This window comes from Marmota flaviventris, chromosome 3 (genome assembly GCF_047511675.1).
Source record: "Marmota flaviventris isolate mMarFla1 chromosome 3, mMarFla1.hap1, whole genome shotgun sequence".
Lineage (NCBI taxonomy): Eukaryota > Metazoa > Chordata > Mammalia > Rodentia > Sciuridae > Marmota > Marmota flaviventris.
This window is the reverse complement of record NC_092500.1, coordinates 74,783,944-74,810,107: the sequence shown is the minus strand read 5'-3', so window position 1 is coordinate 74,810,107 and position 26,164 is coordinate 74,783,944. Positions and strand designations below refer to the sequence as shown.

Sequence of the window (26,164 nt, the reverse complement as noted above, 5' to 3'; positions counted from 1 at the left end):
GAACCATATGATCATCTCGATAGATGCGGAAAAAGCATTCGACAAAGTACAGCATCCCTTTATGTTCAAAACTCTAGAAAAACTAGGGATAACAGGAACATACCTCAATATTGTAAAAGCAATCTATGCTAAGCCTCAGGCTAGCATCATTCTGAATGGAGAAAAATCGAAGGCATTCCCTCTAAAATCTGGAACAAGACAGGGATGCCCTCTCTCACCACTTCTGTTCAACATAGTTCTCGAAACACTGGCCAGAGCAATTAGACAGACGAAAGAAATTAAAGGCATCAAAATAGGAAAAGAAGAACTTAAATTATCACTATTTGCAGAACATGATTCTATACCTAGCAGACCCAAAAGGGTCTACAAAGAAACTATTAGAGCTAATAAATGAATTCAGCAAAGTGGCAGGATATAAAATCAACACGCATAAATCAAAGGCATTCCTGTATATCAGCGACAAATCCTCTGAAATGGAAATGAGGACAACCACTCCATTCACAATATCTTCAAAAAAAATAAAATACTTGGGAATCAACCTAACAAAAGAGGTGAAAGACTTATACAATGAAAACTACAGAACCCTAAAGAGAGAAATAGAAGAAGATCTTAGAAGATGGAAAAATATACCCTGTTCATGGAGAGGCAGAACTAACATCATCAAAATGGCGATATTACCAAAAGTTCTCTATAGGTTTAATGCAATGCCAATCAAAATCCCAAGGGCATTTCTTGTAGAAATAGAGAAAGCAATCATGAAATTCATATGGAAAAATAAAAGACCCAGAATAGCAAAAACAATGCTAAGCAGGAAATGTGAATCAGGCGGTATAGCGATACCAGACTTCAAACTATATTACAGAGCAATAGTAACAAAAACAGCATGGTACTGGTACCAAAACAGGCGGGTGGACCAATGGTACAGAACAGAGGACACAGAAACCAATCCACAAAACTACAACTATCTTATATTTGATAAAGGGCCTAAAAGCATGCAATGGAGGAAGGATAGCATCTTCAACAAATGGTGCTGGGAAAACTGGAAATCCATATGCAACAAAATGAAACTGAATCCCTTTCTCTCGCCATGCACAAAAGTGAATTCAAAATGGATCAAGGAGCTTGATATCAAATCAGAGACATGCCGTCTGATAGAAGAAAAAGTTGGCTACGATCTACATACTGTGGGGTCGGGCTCCAAATTCCTCAATAGGACACCCATAGCACAAAAGTTAATAACTAGAATCAACAAATGGGACTTACTCAAACTAAAAAGTTTTTTCTCAGCAAAAGATACAGTAAGAGAGGTAAATAGAGAGCCTACATCCTGGGAACAAATCTTTACTCCTCACACTTCAGATAGAGCCCTAATATCCAGAGTATACAAAGAACTCAAAAAATTAGACAATAAGAGAACAAACAACCCAATCAACAAATGGGCCAAGGACCTGAACAGACACTTCTCAGAGGAGGACATACAATCAATCAACAAGTACATGAAAAAATGCTCACCATCTCTAGCAGTCAGAGAAATGCAAATCAAAACCACCCTAAGATACCATCTCACTCCAGTTAGATTGGCAGCCATTATGAAGTCAAACAACAACAAGGGCTGGCGAGGATGTGGGGAAAAGGGTACACTTGTACATTGCTGGTGGGACTGCAAATTGGTGCAGCCAATTTGGAAAGCAGTATGGAGATTTCTTGGAAAGCTGGGAATGGAGCCACCATTTGACCCAGCTATTCCCCTTCTCGGTCTATTCCCTAAAGACCTAAAAAGAGCATGCTACAGGGACACTGCTACATCGATGTTCATAGCAGCACAATTCACAATAGCTAGACTGTGGAACCAACCTAGATGCCCTTCAATGGATGAATGGATAAAAAAAATGTGGCATTTATACACAATGGAGTATTACTCTGCATTAAAAAATGACAAAATCATAGAATTTACAGGGAAATGGATGGCATTAGAGCAGATTATGCTAAGTGAAGCTAGCCAATCCCTAAAAAACAAATGCCAAATGTCTTCTTTGATATAAGGAGAGTAACTAAGAACAGAGTAGGGTCGAAGAGCATGAGAAGAAGATTAACATTAAACAGGGATGAGAGGTGGGAGGGAAAGGGAGAGAGAAGGGAAAATGCATGGAAACGGAAGGAGACCCTCAGAGTTATACAAAAGTACATACAAGAGGAAGTGAGGGGAAGGGGAAAAATAATACAAGGGGGACAAACGAATGTCAGTAGAGGGGGCAGAGAGAGAAGAGGGGAGGGGAGGGGAGGGGAGGGGAGGGGAGGGGAGGGGTGATAGTAGAGGATAGGAAAGGCAGCAGAATACAACAGACACTAGTATGGCAATATGTAAATCAATGGATGTGTAACTGATGTGATTCTGCAATCTGTATATGGGGTAAAAATGGGAGCTCATAACCCACTTGAATCAAATTGTGAAATATGATATATCAAGAACTATGTAATGTTTTGAACAGCCAACAATAAAAAATTAAAAAAAAAAAAATTAATATCAACAATTAAAAATTATCTGTGGGGTACTTTTTCTGCTTTCATATTCTAAATATTTTCTGCTTAAATTTGACCCATTTCCATTGTGTTCTTTAAGATACCAATTCAATTTTTTATATAAATAGATTAATAATTGGAGGTTAATAATAATTTCAGTATACTGAATGTAATAAATTATTTTATCCTGACTCATGTGCTGCCAGTAAACATTTGCAAAGTGTTAGAATTCTTGAAAATCAAGGTTCTCAAAATCCATCATAACTAAGTTAACTGGAGCCAATATTTCTCTTCAGCATGTTAGTGAAATATGAGCAATCAGTAAAATTTTGTTTTTGCTTTTTTGGATAATACTCAAGTATATTTCTATGTTGAATACTACATGATTAAGTTATTTTTTTAGAATTATTTCTTGCTGCATATTACCTGATGTTTTCTACTCATTTCTAGGACATGAGATTTCAGTCATTCTATTTTAAAACACTTGAAACATGATTTAATGTCTTTTCAAATTGAAACTCTTGTTGGCTCCTACTGAAGAGGTCTTAATGGCCTGGTGATGTATTGTTCTCAAGGAGTCTCAGGAATAAATGGGTTTACAAAGTAATTGAATGACTTAAATCTTAGAGTACAGCATCTCCACTTTCATGTCCTGCCTGCCACACTTGGGCACATGTTCATAGTGCTGTACTTTACAATGATTTCAATTAAAATGATTAACATTATTTTTCAAATTTAATAGCATGCAAGTCCAAATAATTATCTCATTATACTGACTTGTGTATCTATCTCTATTTCCACTGACCTAGGAACTTCTTCAGACCAAGAAACTCTGCCTTTCTCTTGATTCACATCTTATCTGTATGCTTAGTCACAGATGCAGCTAACAAAACTTAAATTGTGGGGCCCCTCATTTCCATAAGATATTCCAAGGCCCTGGGTGAAATCTCAACAGTAGGAGCCAATAAGAGTTTCAATTTGAAAAGACATTAAGTCATGCTCATTGATTTTTGCAAAATTTGTAAGAGCAAGATATTTTAATTAGACAGTTGCATAGTTTTATAGCTTAGTTTACATTAGTAAGTTTGTCTCCTTGTCTTTAAAGAGGTCTCCCTAACTTTTAGAGATCTGATTGTTGAACTAGATTTGTCTTTGCTGACATACCTGAGTAATTTACTAATTGTTGAATGAATGAATGAAAGTGAAAGTTAGAAGGAAGAATGAATACATTCTTAATTATGTTTTGTATTAAAAATCAGCACTGTCGCAAAAATTCTTCACAAACCACCAACAGGTAGTACTAACATATCACCCTGTATGATACCTATGTGTTTACAAAGCTTTAGTACAAATATATCTTTAAATGAATCTTTCTATCAGCACTTCAATTAAATTTAATTTTCAGTAAAAATGATAGATATTGGAATGTTGACAATTGTACTATTTGTTGAAAGGATTATTATACTCAATGGTTCAAAGAAACTTGAACACACACCTGTTAAGTGACTTGCTTATGCCCAGGGTGGGTACTGGATGTCAGCCCTGTGATATTGAATCTACTCTTTTCATTACAACAGTGTCTACAGATGTATTTAAATAAGCTAAAAATTATTCTACAAACAAGAAGTACAAAATAAAATAGAATTAACAATGTTGTTGGCCCCAAATGATAAATATTTTTCCTTCTTTCCTTTCTTCCTAATCCTGCCCCTACATTTCCCCTCCCCTCCTTCCATTTCTTTTCTCCTTTCTTCATGCAGGTGTTTAATACTACCCAACTGCCAAACAGCTAAAGCTTTTTATTTTCTTTTTATTTTTTTGGAAAATTGAACGAATTTCTATTAAACACAAGATGAAAATGTGGTTGCTGGTCAGTCATCTGATGATAATCTCTTTTACAACCTGTCTAGCAGGTAAGAATATCCTTTGTATATTTTCCATAATTTATGCCCACATAATCCATATGTTTTGCATTTCACTAAATTGCTTGTATGAAGATAAAATTAATGTTTTCTTTTGACTTCTGGTTCATATAAGTAAATAAATTTAATGTTAGGGTTAGCCCTATTTTTTAAAAATTTTACTTTCAATTAAAATTGATAGGATTTTGTTACCTCATGTGGTATTGTGATGGTAACTGTTTAAAATTTGAATATCTAAGGGGAGGGATTCCTGGCATGAAGCATTTGTCTATTCCTGAGAGTAAATCTTCTCAGGATGGTCAGTTTCAACTTATTGTCATTTAATTTGGAAATGATGTGTCTAGTTCATTATTAAATGATTATTTTCACCATCCAGATAGTGATATACTTAAATAAATTCAACAGTGAAATGCAGTTAAAATATTTTTAAAGTAATGATTTTAAACATGTGTTCCCTTTTTAAATATAATTTATTTATTTGTAATTTAATAATAATATAAATGTTGATTATGTGTTTAACAAATGATTCATAAAGTTTCTGTAAATTAATAGTCACTTCTTGAGAGTGATTATGAGTGGGTCCAACACAATATTGAATTGTACATATATTTGTCTACTTTAGTTAATCATAGGTAAATAATGTTGAAAATAATTTACAATGTATGTAGGCACATTCACAATACCAAAATAGTTGTGAGAGTGTTCCAATTTTTAGGACAAATATTATAGGTCTGTCATTTGAAGACAAATATGAACCACTCAGAGATATTTCCTTCAAGGAAAGATGCATCATATTTGTATCTGAAAGTAGTATTTTCTAACAATCAGTCTTTCTGATACCTTCATCCAATGACCTTAACTCAGCACAGACTCATTGAGTTGCTGAAGTTCAAGACATTGCTGTCTCTTCCTTTTACATCAACCTTTACTGATTGCTTGAATGATAAAACTGAGAAACATTCTATCCTATTCTTAACATATTTTTAAGAAAATAAAAATGGTATTTTATTTTGGGTGGTAATTTTTATTATGCTGACTCCATAATCCAAAAAAAAGAGTTTTATTATTACTTAAGAATTTTAATGACATTGATAACTATGTATTTTTATAGCTATAATAATTATACACACATGCACACAAATAATTGCATATATAATATGCATACACATATGTAATATAAATACAATCCAGAAAAATTGGAAATGTTATTATTTCAAAGTCTTATTTATATGGGTGAAATAAAAATTATCTTGTTAGGACCAAAAATTTATATTAATTTTATTGATTAAAACTTTGCTGCAACTATAAATGTAAGGATAAGAATAAAACATCTGTATTGATGTAGAGATACTTCTACGCTAAAGGTGAAAGACTGATTCTTCAATGTCATTAACTAGCATCTCAGTTATTTGAATAATGTTTGAAACCACAACTCAAAGAATTGCTTTAGGTCAAAATTGTTTTTTCTTTTTGTTTTAGAGTTTACATGGCACAGAAGGTATGGTCATGGAGGTAAGTTGATGAAAGGGAAAACCCTTTTAATAGCTTTTCTCACTTGAATCACATTTTATTTCTGCTTTGTGTTATTACCTCTCTAAACTTGAAAGCAATTTTTTAAAATTTTAATAACTTAGGAAACTTTTATGATGGTTTTTATGAGATAATAAGGCAACTTGTTCAATTGGCAAAGTGATTAAATCACAAATAGGATTGTGGCAGATGGGAAATATCCAATGTGGCCTGTATTCTTTCCCTACATACTTTGTGACAATGCTATGCTACTGCAATTTGAAGCAATACTTTAAATATAGTAGCTGTCTTACTTATTTTTGAAAACTGCTTGCATTGCTACAAGAGAGAAAATGAAAGTTGGTGAAGTTGGAAACTTAAGATATGGTTTACTTAGGAACCTAGAGATGTTGCAAAATTTATTGTTCAAGATGTATTGAACAAAAGACAATCCTGCTACTTTGGATTCTACTTTGACTTTTTAACAGTTCTTGCAGAAATAGAGGCAGCATGGTATACTACGAAAAAAAATTCAGAGTCTAGAATAAGACCAACCTGGCTTTGCAGCCTAGTTCTCACTAGCTGATCTTCTGAATTTTTTGGTGTAAATTATTTTACTTTCATTCACCTCAATTTTCCACCATGTAAAAATCAGAATTGTTGTTAGTACTGAAAAAAATTTTGCAGTGATAGCTTGTAGCATAGTGACTGGCATGATATGTGCTTAATGAACACATTTAAACTGATAACTTAAAAAAGCCATTATGTGATGATAGGAGATTGAAAAATCAGAAAGAATCTCAGCAACCAGTGCTACAACGTGCATGCCAAATCAAGAATTCCATGCCAGTTTGAAGGAAAAGAACTTCCATGTGTGGTATAAAAGGACAAGAAATTCTTGGTCCAAATTCCATCAAAGCCATTTCTGTTCATATCTTGTCAGTTGGTAATCATTACATGTAGGCTGTATAAAGATGAGTTTGATATGTTCCTTGACTTAAGACTGTTATCATATAGTCGGAAATAAGATACTGTTTTATAAGAAAAAGTGTGATCAATGTTTTAAAAGGAAAATTTGTAGAATTATGATATACTTAAGATATATCTACTAACCAAAGGGCTTAAAAATAGCATACTAGAGGGACACAGTCACATCAATGTTTATACCAGCACAATTCACAATAGCTAAACTGTGGAAGCAACCTAGATGCCCTTCAGTGGATGAATGCATAAAAAAAATGTGGCATATATATATACAATGGAATATTATTCAGCATTAAAAGAGAATAAAATCATGGCATTTTCAGGTAAATCGATGGAGTTGGAAAATATAATGCTAAGTGAAGTTAGCTAATCCCAAAAAAACAAATGTCAAATATTATCTCTGATATAAGGATGTTGATTCATGATGGGGTTGGGGGCAGGGGGTCATTAGAGGATTAAATGAACACTAGATAGGACAAAGGGTGGGAGGGGAAAGGAGGGGGCATGGGAGTAGGAAAGATGTTGGAATGAGATGGACATCATGAACCTCAGTACATGTATGAAGACACGAATGGAATGGTGTAACTCTGCTTTGTGTACAACCAGAGATATGAAAAATTGTGTTCTTTATGTGTAATATGAATTGTAATGCATTCTGCTGTCATATATAATAAATTAGAATAAGTAAAAAAGATATTTAATGACAAAGAGGCTAAGTAAGAAAAGCTTGAAGTATTTTAAATGTAAGAAGTAGAATTAAATCTAAATAGAAAACAAAATACAGATAAAAGTTAAGAGTATTTAAAAAAAACAACTATACCTATAGTGTTCTGTGGAATGTTTGTAGAAGTTTCATTAAAAAGGACTTTATTGTCGAATAAATTTGAGGAAAAACTGTAAATTAAAGTTTAATCATGTATTATTAATTTTAAATAATGTTATACTACTTATATACTAAAAATAATATATATTAGTTTTTTAGGGCTGTCATAAGTATATTCCACAAATTAGATGACCAAGAACAGAAACTTATTGTCTCAAAGTCCTGGAGGTGCTCGTAATCAAGGTGTCAGAGGGCCATGTTCCCTCTGGCACCTAAAGAGAACATTTCCTTCCTTGTCTCTTCCAGCTTCTGGTAGCCCTTTGCTTTTGGGAGCAAAATTCCAATGTCTGCCTCAAACTTCACAGGATGTTACCCCTCCATCTCCTCACATAATCTTCCCGGGGTGAACCTCCATCTCTGCATCTAAGTTTCCTCTTTCATTAGGGTACTGGACTTATTGAATCAGGGTTTACCTAATGACCCCATTTAAACTTGATTCCCTCTGTAAAGACCCTATTTCCAAATAAGATTGTATTTGGATAACCGGGAGTTAGGACATATAATTTTTAGAGGAAGAAGGGGAAATATAATTCAACCTATAGCATTGCCCTAATAAAAAGTATTGTGAATCTCTGAAGAAAAAAATTATAAAGTGTTCAGATGTTCCTAAGATAATTTAACCACTAGCTGATAGGCACTAAGAATGCTAACTGCCCCAATTTTTAAAAATGTTTTTTAATACCCAAAACTCATCTATGCTAAAATTTAAATTCATGACATATAATAAAACCATCAGAACCAACTTCATTATTCTTCATGTCTTTAATTGTTTTTTTTAAAGTTTTAATGTTTTGCAAAAATGCGATGAATGAACATATTGAGTGGAATAAATGAATATAACCAAGAGAATAAGAGAATGAATACAATCAAGTTGCATAAAGCCAACTTGTAATGCTCAGATATTTAAATCATTTGAGATGTGTGAGGTGATGCACATGTGTAATCCCAGCTACTTGGGAGGCTGAGGCAGGAGGATTGCCAAATTCCAGGTCAGCCTGGGCAACTTAGCAAGACCCTATCTCACAATTTACAAAAAGGGCTGGGTAGAGTGACCCTAGGTTCAATCTCCAGTATCTCTGTTCTCCTTCTCTTGCTTGCTTTCTCTTTTACATATACACACGCACACACACACAAACAGTCACACACAATTATGGTTTTGATATGAGATGTCCCCCAAAAGCTTATGGTTACATTATGAGATCTGAAATATAATCAGTGCATCAATCCATTTGATGGATTAATAATTTAAATGAATTTAGTGGGTAATAAGAGTAGGCAGGGAGGCATGGCTGGAAACAGTGATTCACTGGGGTCATGCCTTCAGGGTTTATATTTTGGTGCCTCGCTTTGCTTGTAGGCTCTATGAGCTGAGCAGTTTTCTTCTGCCACACCCTTCTGCCATGATGCTCTTGCTCACTCAGGCCCAGAGCAATGGATTTAACTGACCATGGACTGAACCTTTGAAACCATAAAAACCCAAATAAACTTCTCCTCCTCTACGTTGTTCTTGTCAGGAATTTTGGCTACAGTCACAAAAAACTGACTAACACACACACACGTACATACTACTACTAATAATATCATTTGAAAGTAACTGCTTATTTTAGATCCTTTTTCATTTGTCATTTGCATTTACCTTTCTATCAGAAAGAAATAAAAACCAACCTGCAGCTATTTCAGGACCAACTTTCATCGAGACTAACCAAAAAATAAAAATAAACATTTTTAAGTTTCTTTTATAATTCAGTGACAAAAAGTGTAAAGAAATAAAACAGTAGTATTTATTTCATAAGAATTAGCATGTGAAATAATCTATAATTTATACTTTGCACCTTGATTTTAGAAATCTATCATATACAAAGCTAATATTTAAAAAATTATTTTTATGTCTTTGTTGGAGGGAGGGCAGACAGGGAATTTCCCATGTCTTTATAGCATTTGCACCCAAATTTCCTGGATATTGTTTCATTTAGACTTACAATGGTTATTATAGCATTGTTTTTGGTACATTTTTATATGAGTGATATTTTACAGTGATTATCACTATTTTATATTTGTGATAGGTCACTCATAGCTCCATTTATCAATATAGACTAGGAGACCAAGTGCGGTGGAACATGCCTGTAATCCCAGCAGTTTAGGAGGTTGAGACAGAAGGATTGTGAGGTCAAAGCTAGCCTCAGGAAAAGTGAAGCTGTAAGTAACTAAGTGAGACCCTGTCGCCCACTGAACTACATCCCCAGCCCCATTTTGTATTTTTTTATTTTATTTTATTTGAAAACTTTGGTACACAGTCTTTTAGAGTCATGAGTAATAGGTAATACTGCAGTAGTTTATCACAAACAAATATGCAAACTGTGCAAAAGTACAGTTTGAAATTCAGATTGACAACTAGGGTCAGGTTAACAGAAGTTTAAATGGACTAAATTCTCCTTTGCTTGGCTTTACCTGCCCAAGCAAATCCTATCACATCTCAATTGCCACTTCCTGGACCAATGTCCATTTCTGAAATACCTCACCAAAAAGATAAAAACTAGACTAGGAATAGCCTGAGATAGTCTGGTTTCTTGAAGAAGGTGCATCATCTGTCACATGCTACATCTGAGGATGAAGGCAGATCTTAGGTAGCTGTGGGAAGATGCCAAACCAGTTGTATAAATCACAAAAAGTCTATATATTTCAGAAATGGACATTGATCCAAGAAGTTGCTATTGAAATGTAATAGGCTCTTCTGGGGCAGGTAAAGCCAAGCAAAAGAGAATTTAGTCCACTTAAACTTTCTCTTAACCTGACCCTAGTTATCATTCTGAATTTCAAACTATATTTTTGCACAGTTTGCATTTTTGTTTATGATAAACTATCGCAGGATTACCTATTAATCATGACATTAAAAGACTGTGCACCAAAGTTTTCAAAGCCAAGTTCTATACATAAAACATCTTTATCCTTTTATAAGTAGGGAATGGTTAGCAGTGAAGAAAAGGATCTGTACTATATATAAGTATGCTTTGAGACAACTTAAATATTCCCTAATTTAGAGAGGTTATTGTATTTCAAGAGAGCTTGTGCCCCACCCTATAATGATTGTGATATTGTAAATATTGTAAAAATTCCAATATTAGATTCTCTTCAATTTTTTATGCCGTTGCTTTTTTTCTAATAGATTTTTCTGAGACTCTTCTTACAACATACTTATGTAAAATTATGTTTAATAACTAACAGATTGAGGTGACATATTTCAGAATGAGAATTGAAATTTGTTTCAGAGTAGGCATGAAGTGAATAAAAATAACTCTCCAGCACAAATTTTATTTTACTTTCAATCTCCAGAAATAAAGTGGAATAACAGGATTATAGAGGACCATCTCCACATAGTGAGAAATGAAGCAGTCATATTTTTGATCCTACAATTGACTGATTACATTAATTTTGAGACTGAAAATTGTACCAAAGAAAAAGCACTTGCCTATTACTCACACTTGTAAATTTTCTGCAAAAATGCATAAATTATTATTTTCTTTTTAATATTTGATAAAATTTAAGAAAGATACTTCACTATAGACTTATGACAGTCCCATGTTAGAAAATCAATGAGTCCACATGAAGAATACTTCAAAAGAAAAAGTGACTTAAAGTGTTAAAATCCTTAATTAGCTTGAGAAGTTGATGCTTCTCTTTAGGATCATCTATCCAGTAGGAAAGGGGAGTATATTTTAAAATAATCTTAGCTTCTGTTTTAGACATAATCTCTGTTTCTTGCTCTCCTACAGATCAGTGGTCTTCTGTTTACATTACTTGCATAATTTCCTCACACATCCATTTCTTTCTAGTTTAAATTTTATGAAGTCTTATACAATCACTACTATATTCTCCATTATTAAATAAGATATTCAGTTAGATAAAAGTTTCTCCAATTTGTTGCTTGTAGAATGTAACTTTGAGAAAGTAAAAAAAAAAAAAAAAGGAAAATCATCTGACACCAAAGACCTGAGATTCTCTTAACAGTGGCTTTCACAGAGCTGAAGTTTTGATTTTCAATAATATCCAACCTATCCAACTTTTTTCTTTCATGGATTATGCTCTTGGCATTGTGTCTAAAACTCATTGCTGTATCCAAGACTAGATCATCAACTGGACTAAGGACACTAACCTGAAGTTCATAAAACTAGTTCCTAAGGCAACCATCTGAAATCCTTATTCTAGCATTGTTGCAGGTAGCAGAAATTCGAGATCTATTCCAGTGCAGGACAGTGATCTTAGGTGTACATTATAGGCAAAACCACACCACACATCCATTTCTTCTTAAAATTGATGATCTTGTAAATGCCATGATTTTATTGCTGAGTAATATTCCATTGTGTATATATGCCACACTTTTTAAAATCCATTCATCTATTGAAGGGCATCTAGGTTGGTTCCACAGTTTAGCTATTGTGAATTGTGCTGCTATAAACATTGATGTGGCTGATGTTCCTGTAGTATGCTGTTTTTTAAGTCCTTTGATTATTATTATCCAAAGTACTAATGATGTGCCAGGTAGGTACACTACTGTCTTCCATGCATGTCTCAAAATAATTGTGATAATAATCCTATGAGATAGACTTCATGATTCCTCTTTTATAAAGGTGATATTGAGACTTAGAGAGATTAAATAATTTTTCCAATGGCACATGGATATATGGTATGTGACAAAAATTAAGTGACATAAATAAACCATATGTTAAAGTAAGTTGGAACATATCTCTTCAAGGTTGATGTTAGAGAAGATAAAAAGCCAGCATGGCATTTGCCTTAAACTCTCTTAAAAAATAAACTGGAGGAATAAACTATGGCTTTGAACTAGAAGAGACATTTCAGTAACCCTATATAAGAATATTCCCCCTTTCTAGCCACATAGATCAGTATGTACTGATCAGATCAATAGGGCCTTGAGCTGTGCAGTGCCAATGCTGCAACAATGGTGACATGTGAGCCCCTTCTCCTCATCCTGCTGTGCATTGTTACCTTTCCTTCCAGAGAGGACAGAGTGCTGGGAACACTTTCTTCACAATATTGATGTTGTGATGAATTTCAAACCAGTTGGTCAGACCTTGTACTCAAGTGATTTGTTTCTGAGTTGTTCTAAATGTTGCTGAGTACCAGTGATGGTCACATGTTTAGGAAATATATAAATAGGGAATAGAAAAGAGACTAATTACCTAGAGCTTCTAGAAATTTATTTGTTCTCTTCTAACAAACTTTTAAAGCACCTCTGTATTCCATTCAGACACACACCAAGCTAGGAAACTGGTGTACAGAGATTAAAGACATAGCCACCTATGTGGTATATGGAGATTAAAGACATAGCCACCAATCACTGACCATCTAATGGGATGGAAAGTTGCCTTTAAGAATTACGTTGGGTATTCTATGTACCCTTACTGAAGATAGCTTCCTGAAGGAACTAACTTCATGATCAGATTACAAAGGACCATATAAATTTTAGCAGAAGAGTGTAGTGGTGATTCTAGAAAGAGGCAAAGCATATGTAAAGGCCCAGGGCATGAAAGCATGGCATGAGGAACTGGAAGTAGTTAAGCATGAAATCATCGTGTACTTTTAGGAAAATGATGCGGGATGGATAGGAGAAAATTTTGAATACAGAAATGAATGTTTTAATCATAATTATGGAGGTAACATCTTTGTTTTGAATTAAAATGGAGATTGTGTTTCTGACATTTTTTAAAAATAACATTTTTCAGTATATCCAGATTTTCCTTGACATATAAAATAATTTTATTTTTCTCGCAGTTTCTGAGGAGGACAAAGGATTTGGACCAATTTTTGAGGAGCAACCAATCAATACCATTTATCCAGAAGAATCACTGGAAGGAAAAGTTTCACTAAACTGTAGGGCACGAGCCAGCCCTTTTCCAGTTTACAAGTAATGTGTCTCATTGTCCTGAAAAAGTCATAACTTTAAATGATGGATGATATTTCTACGTTAACTAAATTTATAAAGCTTGCATAGATAATTCTAGAAAGCCTTACTTTTTCAATACTCTCAAGTCTATATTCCAGATAACAGAACTAATTTCTTAAATAATCTTACCTATTAGACAATCTATTTAGATGTACCCTTTTAGTTTTTCTGAGTTACATATTTATGATATTAAAAATAACTTTAAAAAAAGTTACAGTGGATTTTCCTGCTTTAAGTAGTTCAGAGAAAAATGCTAAAAAAAGTTTCTAGTCTGATGCAAATAATAAGATTCAAAAATTAACTAGATACTAATGAATTTGAATTTCACTTGAAATGATTCCATGAAGATAAAGCAGGTGATTGATGGGAAAATTAGGGGCTGAACTGGGTTAATATCAACCAACTTAATTGAAGGTTGTCACTCAACAACCCTAATTTTAATAGTAGACTCTTATTCCTGGATAGAAAAATAATTTTCTATTGTTATAAAAAGTTAATATCAAAGAAAATATCCCCTTTCCCTCATTTAATTCTAATTGAACTCATTTTTTTCTTGCCACTGGCTATAATTACAAAATTATTCTTAAAATATGAATTTAGACATAAAATCACTATACCTTTGAAATTATTTTTATTGTTTCAATTTCATGCATGGGAGTACAATATAAATACAATTTGTTGTAAAATAGTTGATGGGATAGACTTATTGCTACCCTTAAGCTATATATAAGGGAAGTCTATGCACATTGCACATAGTCCTGGTCATGGACTAGTATAGTTAGTAGGAACTGTAGAGGAGATCAAACCCAAGACTATTTTACAGGAAAAGAAGCTAAATCCTCTGTAAGTACACTGACTTGGTTTTGAGTTAGGAAACCACAGATCCAGGATGAAAACACAAGTTTTATGACTTCCAAAGAAGCCTATAATTTTTTAGTATTTATCTATTTAGATAAATTGATAGAATCTTAAAAGCTATTTCAATTATGCTTATTCTGTGACACTCTTTCCTGGACATTCTTACAAGAAAACTTGTCAAATCAACTTCCAGACTAGAATGGAGTCAACAAGATAGAAGGGCTGTTCTCAGTGTTCTAGAAACACAACACGGGCAGGGTTATGTTTCTTGTTATGTATCTTGCTGTGCCCTGTGCCCCTCAGTATCACCACCTCCCTCCTGTAAGCTGCCCCTGCACTGAAACCCAGGTTGCATTGATCTTTATGAATGTAGCTGGAGCAGCCAGGTAGATGTTTAATGCTATTTGTGAAGACAGTCCGCGTTTAACCACAAAACATAAAAACAAATCAATAAAGAAGCAATGAAGCGAAAGAGAAAAAGAAAAATATATGATGCAATTAGTCTCATGGAAAAGAACAACTTGCAGTTCTTAAATTCACTTAGTATTCTCAGCAAGCCATACTAACCTTGGTAATCAGGCAATCTGTCATTCACATAGTAGTTTTATATTTGTAGCATGTTCCATGATACTATGTTATTCATGGCAACATCCTGAGAGGGAAAAGTTACAACAGGGAACTTTATCTCCCACTTTTTAGCCTTGAGGCCTCCATTATATCCCTCCTACCCCTAAAGCAACAAGCACTACAGTAAAAGCTGTATTTAAAGCAGTACGAAAGGAATTGCAACAATAGTGTGTGTTTCTGAAAATAGACCAGTGAACTTACCCAAACAGCAGAAATTAATGGTTGTATCACTGGCAGAATCAGATCCCTAGGGAGGAAGCCAAGACCATAAACAGAAATGTGGAGCCCATATAATGAAGGAGAAATCACAATAGTCGCAGCTGTCCAACAAGGAAACTCACTGCCTTGAAAAATCTAAGCAACAGCACTGCGTGGTTGGAGTAGAGACAATATTACCATCAACTGAAGGAAGGGGGCGCATTTATTCCTTGGGTTGGAATTGTGTAGGTTTTCAAAATGCAAAAGCATTGCTTTCTATGCTTGTTTCTTAAATTACCTCCTATACTATAAAGATTATAACTGAATATGTTCTAGTACATTTAATTTAGTAAAAAAAAGATGTTCTAAAATCATAAGGCTGTTTTGGCATGATTCTTGCTTATCAGAAATATGCCATCAATGAATGATGTGTCCACAGGCTCTACTATTTAAATTATTTGACCAGGGCTCTTGTGTTTTGACCTTCGTGAGGACATGAAACCTTAATGGATAAATGCTCATACAAAATGATTATGAAATTTTGAGGTGGTAATCCTAATTATATTTTATTGCAGTTTTCTCAGACCTCACCAAGAAAATTAGATCCCTGTTTCTAGTAAATTTATTTATGACAATTCCCACCAATTATAAGATTATAAAACAGGTTTTAAAAAAACCTCTTTGACAAAAATAATACTTAAATAATGAGAAAAGGCACAAATTACCACTCACTCTAGGCTGAGGAAATCTGATTTAACTAATTTATTTGTGGCTTTGAGTTAAAAGACCCAGTGGAATCATAATTTTCAAACTGTATGATCACCCTCTAGTGGTCAGAATATACCATTTACTAAGCAGAATTTTAATGAGTTTATTTCACTGAAAAATGTTTGCTGTTTAAAAATCAGATATTGATACATTTTGTTTAATTTCTGCTAGATCGATGTTTTAATATTTCAAAGAACATGCATATATGAATCTTGTACATTAATTGCTATCATCTATACTCAGATATACTCTGTATATCTGCTAAGAAATCAATTTATGGAGTAAAACTCAACAAAATATTTGTTATTTGGTATATCTTATTTTTAAAAAAGAGGAAATATGTCATTTAATTTAATATTTACTTTTTTTGTATCTGAGCTAAATTATATATCATGAACCTAGATACTCAATTATAGAGTATGAAGAATTACCACCACAAGTCACATACTTAATCATCTGACTTCACATGTAGCTGTACTCAAGTCATTTTAGAACAATGTTAGCCCAGTAGAGTTTCCAGGGCTTCTTACCTTTGATCTGACATGAATATCTTTTCTCACAGATGGAGAATGAATAACGGAGATGTTGACCTGACAAGTGACCGATACAGTATGGTGGGAGGAAACCTTGTCATCAACAACCCCGACAAACAGAAAGATGCTGGAACGTACTACTGTTTGGCATCAAATAACTATGGGATGGTCAGAAGCACTGAAGCAATCCTGAGTTTTGGGTGTAAGTAGTTGTAACTTTAAAAAGGGTAGTTTTACTTGATGAAGTGAGAATTACATGTGTTTTAATTATTGATCAAAATCTATATAGACTGGAGGGCTAATTCTGTGATGATCAACTCTTTGGGCTTCTTTTATCCTGTTAAAATCCTTCTACTTGCTTCTCCCAGTAAAATCGGTCTTTTGCATCACCATTGCAACATCAGTACTGAATGCTTGCCAGTGGGTTATTGGAGAAGACACATTCCCACCACCCACACAAATTGGCAGTATGTAGTTGGTGACACAGGTCAGACATGTTTAAAATTTTTCAATTGAAATGCAGAAATTCTAATGTGACCTTTGAGATAGTTATCAATAAGTGATACCTTAAGAATTCAGCAAGAAGCGAATCAAGAAGAAAATATAGCGGAAGGAAGTCAACACAGAAAAGGTGGGTCTTTTATGATGAATGGAGTTTAATTGTGTGGTGAAGAAAAAAATTCAGGAGTTCAAATAATCACACAGGGTGTTTTAAGTGTACTTAAGATTGTGAAAGATAATTTTGTAAAATAAACTGAGGCCGTATTCTGAAGGCTCTTACATATCTCGAAAAATTAGTATCACTGGAAGTGCTAAGCCATGCATTAGTACCTCCAAGGGAGTACAAACTGGTTCTTAGGAATAGGAAATGTCTTAGGCATTACAATATTATGGTTTGTGGCTTTCCAATGCTCAGCCCTACCCGACAATATCTTATTCCTCAACATTTAAATTCTCCTTATAGAAATGATTATCATTCTATTTTAATTAATATTATTATTTTAAGCTTAAATTAAATAAAAGTTTTCACCTTGAGAAAGCCAATAATTAAAAATATTTTGAGAAATACTGTGTTAAACTAAAGTTAGAGGTTGTTTTCATTGTACATTAGGAGATGAATTTAACCAGATGATATCCACTTTGATTTTATAAGCTAGCACTTATATCTTTTGCAAAATGGTTATAAGATAAGAATAGTATGTTAAGAAATACTGCATGGCAGTGACCACCAGAAGGGATTTAGACAGGATCATAAAGAACAGTAAAATTAAATTAGTGTGATGAAAGAGAAATGGAAATAATAAATACTAATCTTGATAAATAATTAACAGGTTACAGTGCACTGAAGGAAAGAAGACATTAAATATTTTTTTAAGAAAAGTTCAGTGAAAGGGCAGATGCATTCTGTGCTTTTAAAAAAATGGAATGGGAGAAAGAAAACCTCACTTTCAGAGATTAGAGTAAGCATTGGATGGTTGTTTCATATGCAGAGTTTGTTATAATATGAAGTTACCCAAATCGAGATGTCAAGTAAGCAATTGAAGATAGGGATGGCATTCAAGTGAGACATCAGGACTGGAGATGTCAAAGTGACTATTTCTTTGTATAAAGATAAAATCAGAATACATGGATTTTCAGAAATAGGTAATATAGTAAGGGAAGTAAAAGTTATAATTTGGGGGCAGATCATAGATGAGGACCAGAAGGACAGGCAGGACTGAAACAGAATGAGTATCAGCAAAACAAATGAAGAATTAAAGGGCTCAGGATCTATGAATAAAGGAAAACAAGAACTCCAAATACATAGGAAAGAGTAAAGGAAATTACAATTTAGACAACCCAGAATTTGAAAAGGAGCAAGCAATTGGTCACATTCACCTTCTCAGTGAATAGCCTGCCTGTTATTCTCATTCTTTCAATATCTAAATCTTCCTTCTGGTAGAGAAATATAAACCTTCAAATGAGTCCATTCCTCTAAGCATGCCTCTTTACTTACTTTATTAGTTAGATCTCTGATTTGCCCTGTCTCATTTTATTTCCTTACTGAGATTTTCCTTAAATCTGAAACAAAAGTTAGTATTTATGATCTTCAGAGTTGTCAGAATTCTTACAAAGGCTGCTACAGTTATCCATAGGTTCTGCACTCATGACAGAACTCTTAGGTGGTGTGTGTAAATCCTGGCATGTGCAAATGAGGAGCATTGTATCTCAAGTGACAGTTAGTTACAGAAAGGTAATATTTAATGAATATCTCCCTTTCTCTTGACCAGAAAGTAAATGATTTCCTTTTCCTTGTTTATAATTAGATCTGGATCCTTTCCCACCTGAGGAACGCCCTGAGGTCAGAGTGAAGGAAGGAAAAGGAATGGTACTTCTCTGTGACCCCCCATACCATTTTCCAGGTAAATTTAGTGTCTCCGTGTCTATAAGCACCTATGAAATGAATGGCAAGTTTCCATTTTTCTAGTAATAATGATACATTTACTAATAGTCTAATTAACTCAATAATCATGACGCATCATTAATTGAATGTTTGCATAAATTTTTGTAATACATCACTTTATAGTGGTTAGACACTTTCTTTATTGGTTCATTAGACACTTGATCATAACACCAAAGATCTTTTATCATTTCAGTTTATAAACAGTATGTATGCTGATTTGTTTTCTCATTAAAATTTCTGTTACATGGGTGAAATTATAAGATATTTTTGAGAAATTATTCCTGAAATAGAATAGCACCAAGGCATGATAAAAAAAATCAATCATTTTCTTAATAACTTAACACCTAAAGCATACTGTTAACTGAAACTAAATACTAGAAATGGATAAAATATAATAAATTATTAATCTCTTCAGGAATACTAAGATGCAAGAATAGTCATCACTTTAGAAAAGGGGCAAAATGAGAATCATTGGTTATGAGATTCAGCTCTGAATACATTTTCTATAATATAATATCAGTTAAACAAAAGCCAGCAAAGCACTAACTAAAAGAAGAATGCTTCATATACTCATTTTCATTTGTTTTATTTATTAAATCTCCCCTTGAGATGATATATAAAATTTTTAATAATAAAATAATGTTTTATATTATTTATGTCATAGTTTTTTTCTCATGGAACTATCATCAACTATGTTTTTATTATTTATTATGAATATACATTCTTCAAAATAAATGATGCATAGATATTAGATATTGGACATACTACCAAAAGTCATTCCCATATTTTTATTAGATCCAACAGTAGAAAATAAAGCATAAAATGCATCATAAGATTTTTTATTTCCTTAAATTAACTATGTATGCTTTTATTTTTAATCACAAATGATTGTTACCTTATCTGTTTATGTAATAATATTTTTTTCGATTTGGTATGCTTTTCTTTTTTTTTTTACTTGTACCTTTCTTTTTTAAAATTTTTTTTTAGTTTTTATTCTAATTTATTATATATGACAGATTCAAACTAAAAAGCTTCTTCTCAGCAAAGGAAACAATCAGTGAGGCTAATCGAGAGCCTACATCTTGGGAGCAAATTTTTACCACTCACATATCAGATAGAGCACTAACCTCTAGGGTATATAAAGAACTCAAAAAGCTAAACACCAAAAAAGCAAATAGCCCAATCAATAAATGGTCCAAGGAACTGAACAGGCACCTCTCAGAAGATATATATAATCAATCAACAAATATATAAAAAAATGTTCAACATCTCTAGCAACTGGAGAAATGCAAATCAAAACTACTCTTAAGATTTCATCTTACTCCATTCAGAATGGCAGTTATTAAGAACGCAAACAACAATAAGTGTTGGCGAGGATGTGGGGAAAAGGCACATTCATACATTGCTGGTGGGACTGCAAATTGGTGCAGCCAATATTGAAAACAGTATGGAGATTCCGTGGAAACCTGGGAATGGGACCACTATTTGACCCAGCCATCCCACTTCTTGGTCTATACCCAAAGGACTTAAAAACAGCATACTACAGGGACACAGCCACATTGATGTTTATAGCAGCACAATTCACAATAGCTTAACTGTGGAACCAACCTAGATGAATGGATAAAGAAAATGTGGTATATATACACAATGGACTATTACTCGGCAATAAAAGAGAATAAAATCATGGTATTTGCAGGTAAATGGATGGAGTTAGAGAAGATAATGCTAAGTGAAGGTAGCCAATCCCCCAAAACCAAATGCTGAAAGTTTCTCTGATTTAAGGATGCTGATTCATAATGGGATTGGGAAGGGGAGCAGGGAGGATTAGACGAATTCTAGATAGGGCAAAGGGGTGTGAGGGGAAGAGAAGGGACACAGGAGTAAAAATGATGGTGGAATGAGATGCATATCATTACCCTAAGTACATGCATGAAGACATGAATGGTGTGAATATACTTTGTATACAAGAAGAGATATGAAAAATTGTGTTCTATATGTTTAATATGAATTTTAATGCATTCTGCCATTATATATAACAAATTATATCATAAATTTGACTCTAGACATCTCTGTAGAGAATAAAACATAACAGGCTATTATAAATAGTTTTGTGTGGAATATATCAACCTGATGTGGGCATATGTATATACGCACATATGTACCTCACACAAAATTTTATATATATATACACACACATATATATATATAAACTATTATAAAAATACATATATAGAGATGATTACTTGAGAAATACAGAAATAATATATGAAATTTAAAATGTATGAAAACCTTTCAATGACAGAATAGGCATTTTCTGTGAAAAATAACCTTCCTAGCTTCATTGTCTTCCCCACAAACAAGATAACAACAATGAACAGGCATGACTACATCTGAAATTCAATACTGAATAGGCATCATTACTTCACTCATTGACTTAGCAAATCTCTTATGAGTTCTCTGTACATAGCAGGTACTGGTATACCACAGTAACACCTCAGTTGAAGTAAAATAGAAAAGCTACCAGCTTTCATAGACATTCTGCTGGGACAGACAGACAGTAAGCAGGATGAAGAATTAAAAGATACGGCATGCTTTGTATTTTAGATATGTATTAGGGAGAAACACATAATGTAGGGAAGGGGAGGAGAGGGAGTTTAGGGAATGATTGAACTTTTAGATTGAGCCTCACTGAGAAGGGAACTTTGAATAAATGCCTGAAGAAAATGAAAAAGCTAATGGTAAAAGTGTCTGAGAGAAGGACATTCCAGGCAAATGTAGCAAGAAAGCCAGAGTGGTTCCATTAGAGTGAATAAGATTGAAGGCAGCAAGAAATGGAATGAGAGAGAAACTAGAGCCCCATGGTGGATCCTGTCATATATTGCAATTTGTTTGGCTTTTACTTTAAATGAGAATTGCACCGGAGGATTTTGAGCAAAGGAGTCATATAACATTACTTTGGTTATGAAAAGATAACTTGTTACTGGTAGAAAAAGATCAGAGGAATTACATACAATGGCCAAAAGTGGTAGCAGTATAGATGGAAAGAAAATTCTGGATATATTCCAGATAAATTGATATATTTAATTGTATATTTAATTTTACATGTCCTTGAGTTAAATTCAGCATATATTTTGAGGAAGGAGACAAGAGGAATTAATGGTAGAACTTTGTGTGAAGTATATGAGAAATGCAGAAGTTAAGCATGGCTTCAAAAGTTCTGTCATGAGTTCCTGAATTGCCATTACTTAAGCTGAAGGAATAGATATGGACACATTAAATGTGAGATGTCTATTAAACTTCCAAGTGTAAGTCATATTGTGAGCTTTATATGTGTGGAGCTCACAGGTGACATCTGAGTTAGAAATATCGATCTGTGATTTATCATCATATATTTTTAAAGCCTTTGGCTGCATGTGATTACCTAGAAAATTAGAGTAGGTAGAAAGTGGGAGGAAGATTTCCAAGGTATAAGCTGAGATTTACTTAAAGTAAGTTCTGATTTCAGTCTCTATGATTTCTTAACCACTGTGCTGAATGAAGAATTTCATGGACCCAAAAAATGGTTTGGAGAAACTTAACATTAATAAACCAAGAGAATCAATTACCTCTTTGATAAAGATATATGAGCATATTTTGAAAAAAGAAATCTAAAACTAAGCTGTTTTTAAATGAGTCTAAGAAAATCATTAATCACAGAATAAAATCTGAGTAGCTCTTCATCTCCTTTCTATTTGTTATTATTAGAAGCTATATGATATCTTTAAACATTGCACATGGTACTGTCAACCATATATACTATCTCTATGCCATAAATCTTCTTTCCTCCTTAATGCAGTTAAATTGAAGTTTTGTGCTTTGAATCTTAGAACTTTATTGAACTGAGTGTGCAAAGGAATCTGTTGTTGGGTTTTGAATATGAATGAATATTATACATGGCCTTATTTATAGTTCTAAAGCCCTATTGCCCCAATGATAATCTGGGAATCAGTCTCACTGTCAGGTAAACTTGGTCATATCTATCTTGCTTTTCTAATTTAACCTTTGGGGATAATAACTCCTGTGCAATTTCTTCCACATAGCTTGTTTTGAGTTTCAAACTTAATAGTGAATTTGAAAATGGTAAAATAGATATATAATTTCTATGGATTATTATCAAGGTAAATAAAATAATATAAGTGCATTCAATATTTTAGGTCCATAAGTATTATTCAGTAAATCTTACTACATTGAGGATTTGGGGCTTTTATTTATTTATTTTGTATTTTGTATTTTTTGCAGTGGTAGGGATTGAACCCAGGGCCTCGTGCATTTAAGCACTGTACCACTGAGCCACATCCCTAGCCTAAGATTTTTAATGCATGACTGTAGAGATGTTGTCTCTCATTTATGCACAGGAAAAAAGATTCAAAAGGAAACATCTCATTTGTCATAGTCCTTACATTTTCCTCTGAGTTTAGGTACTGTAGTTTTCTAAGGGGAAATATTTGATCAGAACTATGCTACTTATTTATTAAGAACAATCACAAATGTACATTTCAGAATAAATACTTATTCAATTTTATAATAATACTTGATATACAACTGATTTTTAATGCCTAGCACAAAATAAATACTTAAAGAATATTTGAGGAATGAGCGGGTAAGAGAATGAAAGAGAAAATTAATTTGTTCATTAACTTGATTGTATATAGGTGTTGAGATTCATATGAAACTAAACTTGTTTACATTTTATTTTAGATAATTAATTCATAAGTGCATGAGTTTTTTTAAACTCCTAGACTTTTGAAAATTAAAATACAATGTTTTATTTATAGCCTATTTTATGTCAATATAATTATCAAAAATGGTTGAAATGTATCTCATAAAATATAAGCCATATCTTTGTATTTTTAGAGAATGAGAATAGGGAGAAAAATAAAAAGGCCATCAACTGAAGGGTGAGTTCTATTGATAAAATATAAAATACCTAACAATAGTTTTATATATGAATTCAAAAACTGGAAAAGGAAATGGGAATAGACTTATGAAAAATAATTCCTGCTATGTTGAATATGATTATGAAGGAATTTCAACAGACTAATAAAGCTCAGCACAAAAATAAACAAGAGCCAGAGAGCAGGGTAGAAAATATATTAACTCACAATGTGTATAAGTTGGTATAAATTTCTTTCTAAATATGTTTAACATACAATTTGCTGTGTTGAAGCACTAATCAGAAGCTCTGGCGATTTTGTTGGTGTAGGTCAACTATGCTGTCAAGGCTTCAAGGCTAGTTTTTATAAAAGCATGAAAATATTCTGAAAATGTTTGCAAATTACTCCTCCAGGGCACACAAAAGTACTTCCAGTGTGTTTCTAGGAGAAAGATACATTATTCAGCAAGGCTAAATAAGTGATGCAGTTCAAAGTAATACAATGAAAGTAGCTAAATGCACTGCAGTTGTCCAAAACAAAATTTCCCTCATAATATGTATGGTTCAGACTCTCCTGGGACAAGGGTTAGAAATCTTTTATATCTGTGGATAAAAGCAACATTTTAAAACATGTGCTGGCACTTACTCTTACTGAAAAATTAATTTTATGGTTAATTATTGTTTAATCCAGTCTATAGTGGTAGGAGAAAAACAGGCAATGGCTTTTTCAAAGATGGTTGATTTAATCAACTGCATGGAGTAGGGAAATGGCAAGGAAATATACAGAACAAAAGATAATCCATTGAATCTTTGTGAGAACTAGATTAGGACTTAGCTCTTAATTGCTAAAATCATCTCATTGTTAAGTCAGGGAAACAGGGCACTTATAAGTATGGTCATGGCACAGTTTGTTTTGGTGATGGTGGGCAAGGAAGAAGGTGAATATATTGGTTTTGGCTCCTTCTTGCTGTATGGATTTTGGGAAATCACTTAACCTAGCAAGGCTTTTGCTCCTCTGTATAATAATGGGAGAAGACTTCTTCTTTTGTTGTAATGACAGTTGATATCCTCTGACACATTGCAGTTATTATTTTTGTCTAAGTGAAGTCCTTGTCATTAGGTCAAAATTTGTTAGATGAATTTAGATTATATTACAAGTCCCACAAGAGCAAAGACCAAATCTATATTGTTTAATGGCACATCAGAGATCCTTATTTTGTACAGTAAGCAAATTAGAGAATGTACACCTACATTTCTAATCTAATTAGAATCTGAATTTCTAATTACACTCTTCCTAGCAGCCACTGTCTTCCCTTGGACAATTTATATTAAAGGGAGTAATCATTTTGTGATCTAGAAGTATGCCTCATCCATAGTTTCATCATGTACTTTTGTTGAATGACTACTAGAATTTTTCTTCATGGCAGAAATAGAAAATGAGTGGCAAAGCAACAAATTAAGAAGGACATTCCATTTTTGATCTGTCTGGTATGATCCAAATTAAGAAGGACATTTTGTTTTTGATCTGTTTGGTATGATCAGCCAATGAAATTTCTGTGGCTGAGTAACCATATGATACATTTCCTAATATTTAAAAAACTAATAACATTCCATTCTGTTTTTACTTTTTAATATGACCACAACAGGTTATGCAAACTCATTTCTAAATTCACAATTTGAAATAGGAATACAGAAAGGAAAAAAGATATAAAGCCATAGTATGTTAAGTCATTTTGAACTTATTTACAAAATACAGTAGGGCAGACAGATTGTGGACTTTGGAATTATTAAATCTGTATTGAAGTCCTAATTGTACTTAGTGGTCATTAATTTACTAAACAAGTTTTTTAACTTGAGTTTCACTTAAACATATCAATGAAATGGAAATAAAAATGCCAATAGTTTGTACATTAATATAGATAAATAAATAAATGTAATTACTTAATACTTTGCTTATATTCATGAAAAATGATAGCTATTGAAGAATTTGTACCAAGTTTGTCTTGGTTCTCTTCTAACATTTGCTCTACCATAGCTTCTAATAG

At 33.1% G+C, this 26,164-nt stretch overlaps 1 protein-coding gene across 2 annotated transcripts in view; it reads left to right on the top strand.

Annotated features, from left to right (window-relative positions):
* The window catches only part of Cntn1 (contactin 1), a 268,377-nt gene that overhangs the window by 113,089 nt on the left and 129,124 nt on the right, over nucleotides 1-26,164 (top strand). The window contains exons 2-6 of one of the 2 annotated variants that reach the window (XM_071609195.1): nucleotides 4,373-4,433; nucleotides 5,922-5,954; nucleotides 13,609-13,741; nucleotides 16,794-16,966; nucleotides 19,071-19,166. In XM_071609195.1, the coding sequence (XP_071465296.1) occupies nucleotides 4,373-4,433; nucleotides 5,922-5,954; nucleotides 13,609-13,741; nucleotides 16,794-16,966; nucleotides 19,071-19,166 (496 nt within the window). Of the gene's footprint in view, nucleotides 1-4,280; nucleotides 4,434-5,921; nucleotides 5,955-13,608; nucleotides 13,742-16,793; nucleotides 16,967-19,070; nucleotides 19,167-26,164 lie in introns of both variants that reach the window. The other variant, XM_071609194.1, reaches the window with a different exon arrangement.